Genomic DNA, 12,821 nt, shown 5'->3' on the forward strand with positions numbered 1-12,821 from the left:
ATTTAAAAGAAATGAATTTTGTTAATGTTGAAGAAAACCTCAATTAAAGTTTTGAAATTGAAGTACGTGTAAAATGAAAAATTGATCTAAAAAAGATTAAAAAAGTAAGAATAAAAGATAATCTTAGGACATGTGTTATTAAGAAAAAGGAAAAAGAAGAGATGAGATGAAGGTGTCGGAAAGATCCAACTAACGAAGGAAGCAATTTACTTTCATACATAAATGAATACAGTTGGACTGTGTCGTATTAATCTTAAATTAATCCTTTCTCTCTCTCTCTCTTTCTCTCTCACCTTACAAATTTAACACTTTCCCTTTCGCTTTCTTTCTTTCTTTCCTCCTTCTTCTACTTTTACTCCTTCACCTTCTCTCTCTACACAGTGTCAATTTTCTCCGGCGACGTCGTTTCACTATCTCTCTCTTGTTGACTTCGCCGATCACCGTCGCTACGCGGCCATGGGGCATTGTTGCAGCAAAAACATCGCCGTCAACAACGAGACGGTGCCGCCTGATCACCGCCCCAAGACGCCGCATTACGCGCCGCCGTCTCCACCGCCGGCTTCTGGGAGCTCGCTATCAGGCGCGACGCCGGGGAGGAACACGCCGGCGCACTCGTTTTCCACCAGCCCCTTCCCGAGCCCTCTCCCGCCCGGAGTGGCGCCGTCGCCAGCGAAGACGCCAGGGAGGAAGTTCCGGTGGCCGCTGCCGCCGCCCTCTCCGGCGAAGCCGATCATGGCGGCGCTGCTGCGGCGGCAGGGAAAGGCGAGGCCGAAGGAAGGACCTATACCGGAGGAGCAAGGGGAGGGTGGTGGTGAGGGAGAGAGGTCGCTGGACAAGAGTTTCGGTTATGGGAAGAATTTTGGGGCGAAGTTCGAGTTGGGGAAGGAAGTGGGTCGAGGGCATTTCGGTCACACTTGTTGGGCCAAAGGGAAGAAGGGAGAACTTAAGGGACAATCCGTTGCTGTAAAAATCATATCCAAAGCTAAGGTGAGGGGGTTTTTTGTGATTTTGCTTTATAATGATTGTGAAGATCGTATGATGTTTTTCTTTGTTTACTTGGAGTTGGAGATGGTGTACGTTGACCCTTGGTCAATTCAGGATCAGTTTCTGACTTCTTGCAACACTGTTTTGGGACTGGAATTTCATGTAGTGCGTGATTAGTATTGACTGTTTGCTCTTAATTTTTTTTTTTGGATTTGGAAACTCAATTTGGGAGTCAGGTCTACTTCTTCGGAAAGTAGTGACATGGGACTGATTATGCATACTTTGTTTGAATTTCCTCCGTGTGTAAAATATATTCGGTGTGAATGTACTGACAGTGTTATGGAATTGGAGCCTACTGAGGTGTTGGTTAATGGGCACAGGAATTCACAATGGTTTTGTTGGTGGTGATTAAGGTTGCTGATTTTTGGCGTGTGGTGTTGAAATAACTGTTGTTATTGTTATTTTCTAAGCTATTGCTGGGATCAGAAAGGAAAATGCCATGGAGACTTATGGGAGAATTAATGAGATTTTTTAGTAGGGAATGGAAATTCGTCTCTTAAGCTAGTGATTGGTTGCGCTTAGGCACGTGTTTCAATTATTTGGACCTGAGGCAGAGCGAAGCTACAACTCCAAGCTTCTACAGTATTTCATCCAATTGATGTGATTTTAACATTTAAAGTGAATATCTGATGCCGAAACAAACATAGGTAAATTGTGGTGAAAAGGGATTACAAATGATGCTGGTTGTAACTGGGAATATACCTCTGTATTTCTTGTCGCTTTCTTGGGAAGATTACTCAGAGTCTTGTGGAAAGGTGGCATAAATGGTTGTACATTATGAGACAAGTAAGCGAAAGATGAATTTGCACCTCTGTCGTGTGGACAAATTGTTAAATTTCTCTGTATGTATGGGTGTGACTCATCTGTAGATGTTTTACATTTGTTCTATCGGTGGCCATTAGGCTGTGGTCCAAACGATAGAGGTTCCAAATCACACTGATAGAGCAGGTGATATGCACATGACCTTGTTGCCAAAGTTACTTGCGTGTTTGATAAAAACAATTTTATTCTCCCCATTTAGATAATCTGTAAACATATCGGTGCTTAATTGTAAATCAAAGAATCCTTATAGTGAGCCTGGTTATTTAGTTTTTTTCCCTCCATTATGAGCCAAATTGGAGGATAGCAAATATGCTCAAAAGGAAAGGAAGGTGAAGAAGAAAATTAAGATCCTTGACAAAGGGCACAAACAGAAGCTTATTAACTATGGATGGATGTTATAAGAATTTTTCCTTTAGTCTAAGCCCTATGAGAATCAGTTGATTTAAAAGTTTTCTTTGGGTTGCTTGGGGCCTCTTGTAGCTGATTTTTGTAGGAAAAGGACAGGAGAAAGTTGTCTCTTTAGTTCTGCACCTTTTAATTATCCTTCGAAACAATCAAATTTTTGAGAGTAAATATTAATTGGTGTGGGAGAATCATGTATTGTGATGTTGAGGTCATAGATTCCATAGTTTGTTTTATGCCATCCATCACCACGAATTAAGACTCAATTTTCAAACTTTTCTAATCTTTCCTTATCATTTATGCTTGATAATGGTGGTTACTGTAATTAACTGATTTTTACATGGCAGATGACTTCAGCGATAGCAATTGAAGATGTGCGGAGGGAGGTGAAAATGTTGAAGGCCTTATCTGGACATAAGAACTTGGTCAAGTTTTATGACGCATTTGAGGATGTCAACAACGTCTACATTGTTATGGAGTACGTGCAGACAAAACAATTGTTAACATTCCTCTCTGTCCAGCTAGGACTTTATTCATATTCCGTTCACTTCTTGATTTATGTGCATACATTAAGTTATTGGTTATAAAAGAATTCATCTCATTACTCATAATATGAGCAGATTTTATATGGCTGGTTTGTACCTTAAACTGTTGAATTAGACATTTACTCTGACACAATTGAGTTTTTTTTTTTTTTTTTTTCTGTTGTTGTTGTCAGGTTGTGTGAGGGTGGAGAATTACTTGACAGAATTCTAGATAGGTAAAATTGAAAGGCTGTTTGTCATTTTTACCATCTGTTGATTTTTTTTTTTCTGTCCAAACTTTCCTTACAGCATTTTGGTTTTGAAAAACATGATTATAATTGGATTGTTTTTATATTAATTATTTGTTAAAGAGGTGGGAGATATCCAGAGGATGATGCCAAAGCTATTCTTGTACAAATTCTAGATGTAGTTGCATTTTGTCATCTTCAGGGAGTTGTTCACCGTGATCTAAAACCAGAGGTATGGCATTGTGAAGCTTGAACTACTCGTAGTTCTTTGATTGTGCTTTCAATAGCTATTTTATGTTTTCATAGCCACCTCTCTAAATTTTTTTTGCTTTGCAGAATTTTCTATTTGTCTCAAAAGACGAGGATGCTGTGATGAAAGTTATTGATTTTGGGCTATCTGATTTTGTCAGGCCAGGTAACATGACTAAATCAACCTACTATAGTCAGTCTCAAGTACTATTCAAGTTGCTCAATTGCTCTCTCAATCTTGTTTTTGTATATAGCTGGCACGGTCAAATTAATGGATTTTGTATATAGCACTTGTGATATATTGACACTACAATGAAGGATTAGTGAGATTTTACAATACCAAAATCCATTAGTCATTGATTTGGAATAGACATCTAAAACTAAGTTTCAGCACTTGTAATCAAGAACTCAGAACTGATATTTTTTTAGTAACATTTTACGTGCTCAATACAATTGTAGTTCCTTGAGAGTGATGATTTTAAATGGCATTTTCTTGATGTAGACATTTTGTACAATATATAGCTTTCTCTCTATGTAAGTTTTATTGAGGAAATCATAGGTATTAGTAGTGTTGAAAAAGGAGGATCTTATATATCATCAGCATTTCTGTTCCTATGAGGTCTTTAATTGGATTTGTTTTCCACAAAAGGCCATTTCTTCGTGTGGTAAGCTTGTATATGTTAGCATGTACATGTACATGTGTATAGGGCTTTAGGACTTCTGATTTTTGTAATATTATGTGGCTGCATAGGTTGAACTCTTCTCCTTAACCTCTCATTTAAATGGAGAGCATGGAACTTAATATTTTTATCACTGAATTTGTTAGTAAGCAATATCTTGTTATACACATTGGGATGATCAAATTTTTTGATCGTTGTTGAAGAAAGGCAGCTATTAAACAAATCTCTACTTTGAATACGTAATTGGATACAGTCTTTCATAATTTCATTTACTCTGCTGCTTTGGGAGCTCCTACTTCGTGCATGCCCTTAAAAAACCTATGATATACTGCTCTCACCTGGGCATTGAGTATGTGTAGCATAGATATCAGAGCTTTGCAGGAATGAAAAGATGTCTTTAAAAACAGAAGAATGAAAATGTGGGATGTCTTTAAACTTATATCATCTCAAATTGCATTGTCAATTTTCACTCCCAATATTTATTATGGTCCCATATTCAGTCAATTTTTCTACCTTCCCATTTGTTCTCTTAACGACCACATTCTTAACTCCATTTAAAATCATTATTATTTTCTCCCTTCCATTTTATATTCTTGCAGATTTTAGTGATTCTAGTTTGGCAAAGAGACAAGGCGAATAGATTAATCATGGAAACATATTAAGAATATATTGATTCTTTCTAACCTGTGGATAGAAATTTCCTTGTTCAAACTCTGTAATAATTGTACAAGTTTGTTTGCATAATGTTTTTCACTAATTTCCTGGTTTAGATGAATCTCAGAACATGCTTTAATTCTTGGTTTAAGATTACCTCCAGTGTTCAAATTAAATAGTTATCATATTGGCTTAGAATCAGAGTAGAATCCTCATCGATTTTTTCACTACCTGCACTGACTTTTAATAAATATGCAGAACAACGCCTCAACGATATTGTTGGCAGTGCTTACTATGTTGCACCTGAAGTGCTCCATAGATCTTACAGTGTTGAAGGAGACTTGTGGAGTATTGGGGTTATATCGTACATATTGTTATGTGGAAGTAGACCATTTTGGGCGCGCACTGAATCAGGAATTTTCCGGTCTGTGCTACGAGCGAATCCTAACTTTGATGATTCACCTTGGCCATCTATATCACCAGAAGCTAAAGACTTTGTGAAGAGACTTCTGAACAAAGACCACAGAAAAAGGATGACTGCTGCTCAAGCTTTAGGTATGTTTCATTTGAATTTTTTTGCCAGACCTTGCTTTACTAAATAAGATGTTCCTAAATGTTGAAATTCCTTATTGTTGTTCTATGATTCTTGCTACTAGAGAGTTTCCTATATATTTTGCAGCTCACCCATGGTTGAGAAATGAAAAGAATCCCATTCCTTTGGATATCTCGATTTACAAGTTAGTAAAGGCATATGTGCGTGCCTCACCTTTGAGACGTGCAGCATTGAAGGTAGTCACCTGTTATGCTGCCATTAAAACAAATGAATATTATATCCTCCCCTCCTTTGGTGCGGGTAGGGGCCAATAGGACAAGAGTAATGTTGTCTGTTTTACTTCTACTTATATTAATACAGGCCCTCGCGAGAGCATTGACGGAAGATGAGCTATTCTACCTTAGAGCACAGTTTAACCTCTTGGAGCCTAAAGATGGCTGCGTTTCGCTCGAGAATTTTAGAGTTGTAAGTTCATGGTTTTTTGCACTTTTATTCCCTTTTTCTTTTTTTTACTTTAAGGTATGTTAGCACGTTAAATAATGGATGATATACGATGCTATTATCTGTGAACCGTATGTAATGTAAATATGTCACACTCTAGTGTTTGCTACATTAAATGAATCAGCCTTAGGTTAGTCTTTTATAGTTTAAATTCTGTTGTTGGTTTTGTTTGCTGTTGTTTCAAAATATCTAAACTGAAGTATAAAAAAAATACAGGCTCTCATGAAAAATGCAACTGATGCCATGAAGGAATCAAGGGCCCCTGACATTTTAAATCTGGTGAGTATTCTTTAAATCTGGTGACATTTTAGTAGCCGCTTTGATCCTAATCTATCGTGTACCAGAATGTCTTGCTCATTAAAGAAAATAGGGGCAGGAAGGAATGTATAATTGAATAACTTTTACATAGCAAAATCAAGCGCAAAATCAAGCGTATCGTCTAATCAGTGCCACCATTATTCATAATAATATCTGTTTTATTTATCACGAAAGTGCACTGCTTTATTTGCGTTCAATGAAAAATCTGAAATGCTTATTTCTTGAAACAAGATGGAGGCACTCTCCTATAAAAAAATGGATTTCGAAGAGTTTTGCGCTGCTGCTATCAGTGTATACCAGCTGGAAGTTCATCCAGAATGGGATAGAATTGCCACCACGGCTTTTGAATATTTTGAGGAGACAGGAAACCGAGTGATTTCTGTTGAGGAGTTGGCCCAGGTTTGTAAATTCTTGTGTTATTTCTGTCTTTTAAGCTGTTTAATAACCCACTGACCTTTTGATAATGTTTTCAGGAGATGAATTTGGGTCCTTCAGCTTATTCTTTAATGGGTGATTGGATCAGAAAATCTGATGGAAAACTCAGCTTGGTCGGATATACAAAGTTTTTGCATGGTGTGACAATGCGTAGTTCAAATACGAGACACCGACAGCTAGTATAACCAAAAGGGAGATTCGATTATTATTATTATTGTTATTATATTATTATTATTATCATTATGATAATATTTGTTGAAATTAGTTTGTGTCTTTTTTCTTTCTATAATTTGAATTGAAAGGAAAATGGTACGAGGGTCTAAGCAATTTTTTGGGGGGTTTTGGGGAGTGGATAATGGAAAAAACAGAGCTAACATTGTTTAGTTTCTCATGTGATTTGCGGTGCAAAGCAAAAATCTCCTATTTTACTTGTGAGCCAAAAGGCCACACTTGCTTTCTTGTAAGATTTCGTGTGAATATTAAAGACGCATCTATTTGGATGAACTTCCTCGTATGGTAGTGCACTTTGTTTTTGAAGATTGAGGTAGAGAAATACGACGGTGAACTTGGGTCAATTTCTTCCATGTCTTGTGAAATAGTGTATTTGGTCCACATATCCTCGTTTTAAACGATGTAATGTTTATTTAATACTTGTGCAGCAGCTATTAGATTTTTGGGATTTGTTTATTAGATAAGGTGAGGAACAAAGAATATGAACATAAAAACAAAAAATGAGTTAGAATTTGGGAACCCCGTAAAGATAGAGACGAATTGGAAGTTAACGCCTACCCAACTAAAGTATATCCGGATTGCAACTGTGACCGGGTCTGGTTTGTGATAACTATTGATGTTACGTCATAATTGATTGAGAAAGAAGAATATAAAAAATAATAATAAAAAATAGGATGCAGAAGATGGCAAGTTGATGAGGGAGAAAGTTGGTTTTCCCATGGATTACCGTCTGAACAAGTAAAAAGCTGTTAATTGCAGTAAGGAACTAACCCAGATTGGAATTGGCCAACAAAGATGGACGCAGACTGCTTGAATAAATGTTCACGAGACATGCCAGACAGCAACTAATTTGGGTAGGTTTATATGGTGCCAATCATAAATGAAAATAATATATATTTTTTTTTCATAATTTATAAAAAAAATACCATTAAAATAAAATTACGATTTGTGATTTTTCAAGATAGAGAGTATTATAAACATTTATGATACCCGGGTTGGTTGATGTTATAATAAAATACAAATACAGGGAAATTATGAAATCGCAAAAATTTTAATTTTTATTAAGAGTTTCGAATGATGTATGACCTCACGTACTTGACATAGTTCTGTATTTTAACGACGTGACTAATCCAAAGTCTGCGCTTCAGAAGACAAAATACAAAATTTTAACTGCTGAATTTATTATCAAATTCCAATTATTTTGTGTATATCAGAGAAACCTAATCTATATTTTAAACGCTCCTTTTGTTTAGAAAGACGCAACTTTGATCAAATATTCCTTTATTCCATACATATCTTTGTCATCAAATTCTCCAACTCAAGAATGACAGAGGGATGCTTATGTAAAATTTTGCAACACATATTTAACGCGTGAGTTAATTGTCCATGTATGAACATTTGGAAAAACAAAATTGATGACAAGTATATAAGTAACTTAATCCGAACCGATTAAAGAATGTAACAAGTGTAAACCTTTTATTTGCAAGTATGAACGAGACAAAAGGTGGAGAAATTTTCCACGAAAAGAAAATCTGGCTGGCTTATGCTCTTGGAAATAAAGACATTTAATTTAAAAAATTAGCCAACCAAGTGTGAAGACTTTTGAAAGCAATTGGTGAAAACCCACAACCTCAAAACGCGATTAGCATTTTAAAAAACAAAAATAATGAAATCAATTGTTCAAAGTCAAGATCGCCCTCATTCATAGGAAAATAAACATGATCATTGTGATTATTGACCCCAATTAATCCCCGTTGGATTTGTTTGACAGCTTAAGAACAGAATTTGCTTTGTGATGGCACAACACCAATGTTCTCTGACAAAACTATCTTATACAGTGCTACCAAAATCCTTGTTCTACTTCAATTTTCTGATCAATAATGGCAAGTGTGCACGCCAAATCTCTTTAAACTAAAACCGCTCACCAAACTTAGTTTGCAATTCCTAATCACAAACCATACATATAAAAACCCCACAATATACTCGATTACTAGACAGAAAAAAGAGACCTCAATTATTATTATATCTTAAAAAGCAAGACCTTAAATTTTGTTCATGGGACCCTCTCATTTCAGCCACAATTATGAGATAAATAAACCAGATCTCAGATTTTCTAAGTTAATAAAAAGAGTTAAAGAAGGAATATGAAAAAAGAAAAAGTCTACGCAAACTCATCTTTGTTCCTTATTCCAACCGTTTCTTTCACGCTTCCCACGTCCAACAAATGAACAGCTATGTGCTTTCTTTTCTCTATTGTTTTTTAATGAAAAAAAATGATGATGAAGGGTATCTATATCTATATGTATATCTATCTGCTTCAATTTACTTCGTTCACATTACAAGTTAGATCGAGAGAACAAATAGAGAGAATGAAATACACTCATCGATCACATCATATATATGTATATATATGATTGTCATTTAATTTTCCACCGATTAAAGAAATGCACCAAAAACAAAAAATCATGCAAATTGAGATCCAAATTGTTCGTCGTTGTCACATCATTAAACCAACACCACATTCTGGTGTTGCGGGGAATCAGAAAACAATAACAAAAGCAAAAATAAACAAGACATGTACATGGTTTTAATTAATGTTGGTAGAGTAATGAATCGACAGAATCAAACTTTGAAGCACCAAGCATGGTGGTGGTGGTGGTGGTGGTGGAGGCATGTCTCTCTGTCGATGATGCCTTGGACGGTGCGGAAGTGCTCGACGTGGCACGGGATGGTGATGGGGCCTTTCTGGTCGAACCCGTATTCGTCTTCAGCTTCCTTGAGCAACTTCATGAACAGTGGGTGGTTCATGTACATGACAGGGATCACAAACCTCTGTTGCTCCTCCCCTTGCCCCACCAGCACCGCGAAACACCCTTTTGGAACGTCCTTCAGGTCCTTCTTCTCTTGGTGGTGGTGGTGGAAGTGGAGGTGTGGAATGTGCAAGTGAAAGCTCATGTGGTAATGATGGTGGTGATGCTGTTTTAGAGAGCTATGATGATCGCTGAGGATCCCCATAGGAGAGAGAAAGAAAAGAACGAAGCTAAAACCAAAGACCAAAACCAAAACCAAAACCAGAAAAGATTGAATCTTTAGGTAAAACTTGATGAGGGTTATAAGAAAACGAGTGAAAAAGGCCAGGGATCAGAAGAGGAGATGGCGAGGTTGAAGAGGGTGAGAGAAGAGTCGGTGAGAGATCTTGGGATGTTGCTCATGATAAATGGAAACAAAAGAATACCCACATAACAAAACGTATGAAAAAAAAAATGAGAATGAAGAGGATTTGGAAAAGATGAGGATATATATATATATATGTGTGGGAGGGTGGAAGAAAAGATATCGATTTGAATGTGAATGTGTGAGGGAGAGCGTTGTGGTGGGCCAGAACGTTGTAGGGTTTGCTTACTGTGTACACAAAGATTTGTTTTGTAGTATAAATCTAAGGAGAGAGCCCAAAGCTTAGGAGAGTAATATATCTTTTTCTTGTTCGGGTGATAGGGACAGTGAAGGTGACTAAATTTGATTGGATGCTCATGTGGCTAATTAGGGCAAGGTAAGGATATATTCTGTGATTAAAGTAAAAGAAAATTGTTTGTTTCTTTTTCAAATTTTATTTCAGTCACAGCTGGAAAATCCAAGGGTTGTAATTTGCGTGGCAGAAAAGAAACACGCACAAGTGTTGTTGTTAATTAAGGTTGTCGTTGTTACTGTGATGATAAATAGTTATTCGGATTTCAAATATGGATGGTTTATGATCCGATTGACTTGGTTTATAGCGAAGACTTTGCATTGCACTGCATAGAACGAAGAATGAAGGAATGGAGAAGGCACAGTGAGGCACACGTCACCGTTTAGGTCTTCTTTTCCATTTTCTATTTTTTTATGTACTCCCAATCCTTCTTGACTTTTTCTTTTTTAATTAATCCAGTAATTAATCTCTCTCTAAATTTCCAATATATTATATACTCTTTGTTACTTTTCAATGAATAAACAATTCTGTGAAGTTGTTATCCACATCCATTATATTTTAAATTGAAGCTAAAAGGTTAAAATGTGGTGTATACGTATATGTAACATTATTTTTTAAGTGTTTCTTTTTGAAGTAATTGAAATCAAATTCAGAAATGGAATAAAAGATAGAACATTGAAATTGCGAAGATTGTGTTTGCAGGAAAAGATAAAAACGATGATATATGATATTGTTGATACATGTTTTGTTTTACTGATTTTAAGAGTAAAAATAGTGTATATGAATCTCCAAAGGGTAAAGGAAAGAATATTGTGGTGACCCCAAAAGGATATAGAATAGAATATTGAAAAGGTCTAATTGATTGGATGGAAAAAGCTAAGTCTGACTTTTTAAAATTACATTTTTTATTTTTAAGATAAAATTAAATTTACGTGAAATTTTTCTATTTTTATGAGATATATACATTATATAAAAAATGACTATAGATAGATTTGTTTACTAATTGTTAAATGTTTTTTAAAGGATGACGTACATAAAAAATTGGTCCAGCTTACAAGTATGTTTTATTTATTATTTTTTTTGTGGTAATTTAACGTACAATAAGTATAAAAGTATGTATATTAAACTTTACAAGAAACAAAATATTATCGGTTTACATTGTATAATCACATTTTAAGGCTTAATTTAACATGTTATAAAGACCTATTTAATTAACATCAATTTATCTTTCAGTATGTTAAAAGTTTATATTATTAAACGCTAACTTTATATTGTAATTTTTGTGTAAATTAACATTTAAAAGGATGGTTAAAATATTTTGATAGCTAGAAATGTTTATCTAAATGGATATATGACATCAATATCTTTTTAGCTACAGAAGTTTTAATAAAAACCTTGATCTAAGTTTCTTCTTCTATTCTTATTTCTTATTCTAGCTTTGCTTCTGATTCATATAAGTCTTTATCGAAACGATTTGATCTATTTTCACTTCAATAGAAAAAATTACTCAATTAAGTGGGATGATTATGAATAAAGTTATCAAAATGGATTGGAACCCGCAAGCCAACCTGGCTCATCACGGGTTCGGATCGGGTTGGGTTGAAATTTTTTTACAAATCTTAATACGGGTTGATTTTTGACCCGACTCATTTAGAACCCGGCTCATCCCGATTGAATCCGTGGTGAGCCGAGTTGGCTCACCAACTCGTAGATAAAAGGGTTACGCAAGTATTTTTTATTAAGTTGGGCTTTACATTTGAGTCATGTTAGGTTTTTTTTTAACCAACACATAAATAATTTGTATTTTTTTATTATTTTGGATTGTATTAAAATTTATTTAGATTTTAATTAGAATTATAATTTAGTTTTGACTTAAAATAAAATAAAAATTGTATTTTTTTAATTAAGTGAATCCATGAGCCAACCCGTTTAACCCGCCAACCCGTGGTGGGTCGGACCGGGTTCAAATTTTTTTGGCTCACTAAAAAGTGAGTCAGGTTAGGTTGGCTCACTAAATCATCAACCCGTGGTGGGTCAAGCCAGGTCGGATTACCCGTTTAAAACCATCCTTTTGTGAATGTAATATTGAAATTATATACACATCTATTTGGAGATTGTTGATTAACAATTATTTGTCATCGATTCATGTATTAGTTATATGCTTCAAGTTTTAAAAATAATGTTTTTAAATACATTAATATGATCACAATGTTGAGAATATTTGCATGTAATACACATAATAATAATAATAATAATAATAATAATAATAATAATAATAATAATAATTGTTTTGGGTGTAGGGACCAAGAGTCTACTAAAGAACCTCTTCACGCTTACTCCACTCTTCTCTGCTACTGTAACTTCTCCAGGAAAATCCACTCCTTAGCTTGATCGGTTGGGACCACGATCGGGGTACCTGTCTAAAGGGTTTCGATGTTTAAGTCAGTAAAGGACCGATCGGGATATCAGTGTGACTGCCATAATAAATGCGAATTTAAGATCCTCACCAACCTACCTTTGGGCCCTATTTATAGTTTTCGGTGTGAGCCTGTGATTAGGGTTCCTTAATTACGGTCCAATGATCCTTTAATCACGATTACTGACTCGTTTAACGTTAATTAACCCGATTGACTGGTTGTTCGACCGTGCGACCGATGGCCGCTTGACTGGATTAGTTGTGCCTTGTTTTTAACG

At 35.5% G+C, this 12,821-nt stretch overlaps 2 protein-coding genes across 2 annotated transcripts; one reads left to right on the plus strand and one right to left on the minus strand.

Moving 5' to 3' along the window:
* The first annotated feature begins 281 nt into the window (after positions 1-281).
* LOC114163895 (CDPK-related kinase 6-like) lies at positions 282-7,014 on the plus strand. The gene is made up of 11 exons (XM_028048273.1): positions 282-987; positions 2,616-2,746; positions 2,987-3,028; positions 3,164-3,272; positions 3,377-3,455; positions 4,882-5,178; positions 5,303-5,412; positions 5,537-5,641; positions 5,894-5,956; positions 6,227-6,394; positions 6,469-7,014. The coding sequence occupies exons 1-11, from the start codon at positions 457-459 to the stop codon at positions 6,613-6,615; spliced, it is 1,782 nt and encodes a 593-aa protein (XP_027904074.1). The 5' UTR covers positions 282-456; the 3' UTR covers positions 6,616-7,014.
* Positions 7,015-9,058: 2,044 nt separating this feature from the next.
* LOC114162094 (auxin-responsive protein SAUR32) lies at positions 9,059-9,948 on the minus strand. The gene has a single exon (XM_028045871.1). It carries the CDS (start codon positions 9,674-9,676, stop codon positions 9,284-9,286), a length of 393 nt encoding a protein of 130 aa, XP_027901672.1. The 5' UTR covers positions 9,677-9,948; the 3' UTR covers positions 9,059-9,283.
* Positions 9,949-12,821: the final 2,873 nt, after the last annotated feature.

This window comes from Vigna unguiculata, chromosome 9 (genome assembly GCF_004118075.2).
Source record: "Vigna unguiculata cultivar IT97K-499-35 chromosome 9, ASM411807v1, whole genome shotgun sequence".
Taxonomy (NCBI): Eukaryota; Viridiplantae; Streptophyta; class Magnoliopsida; order Fabales; family Fabaceae; genus Vigna; species Vigna unguiculata.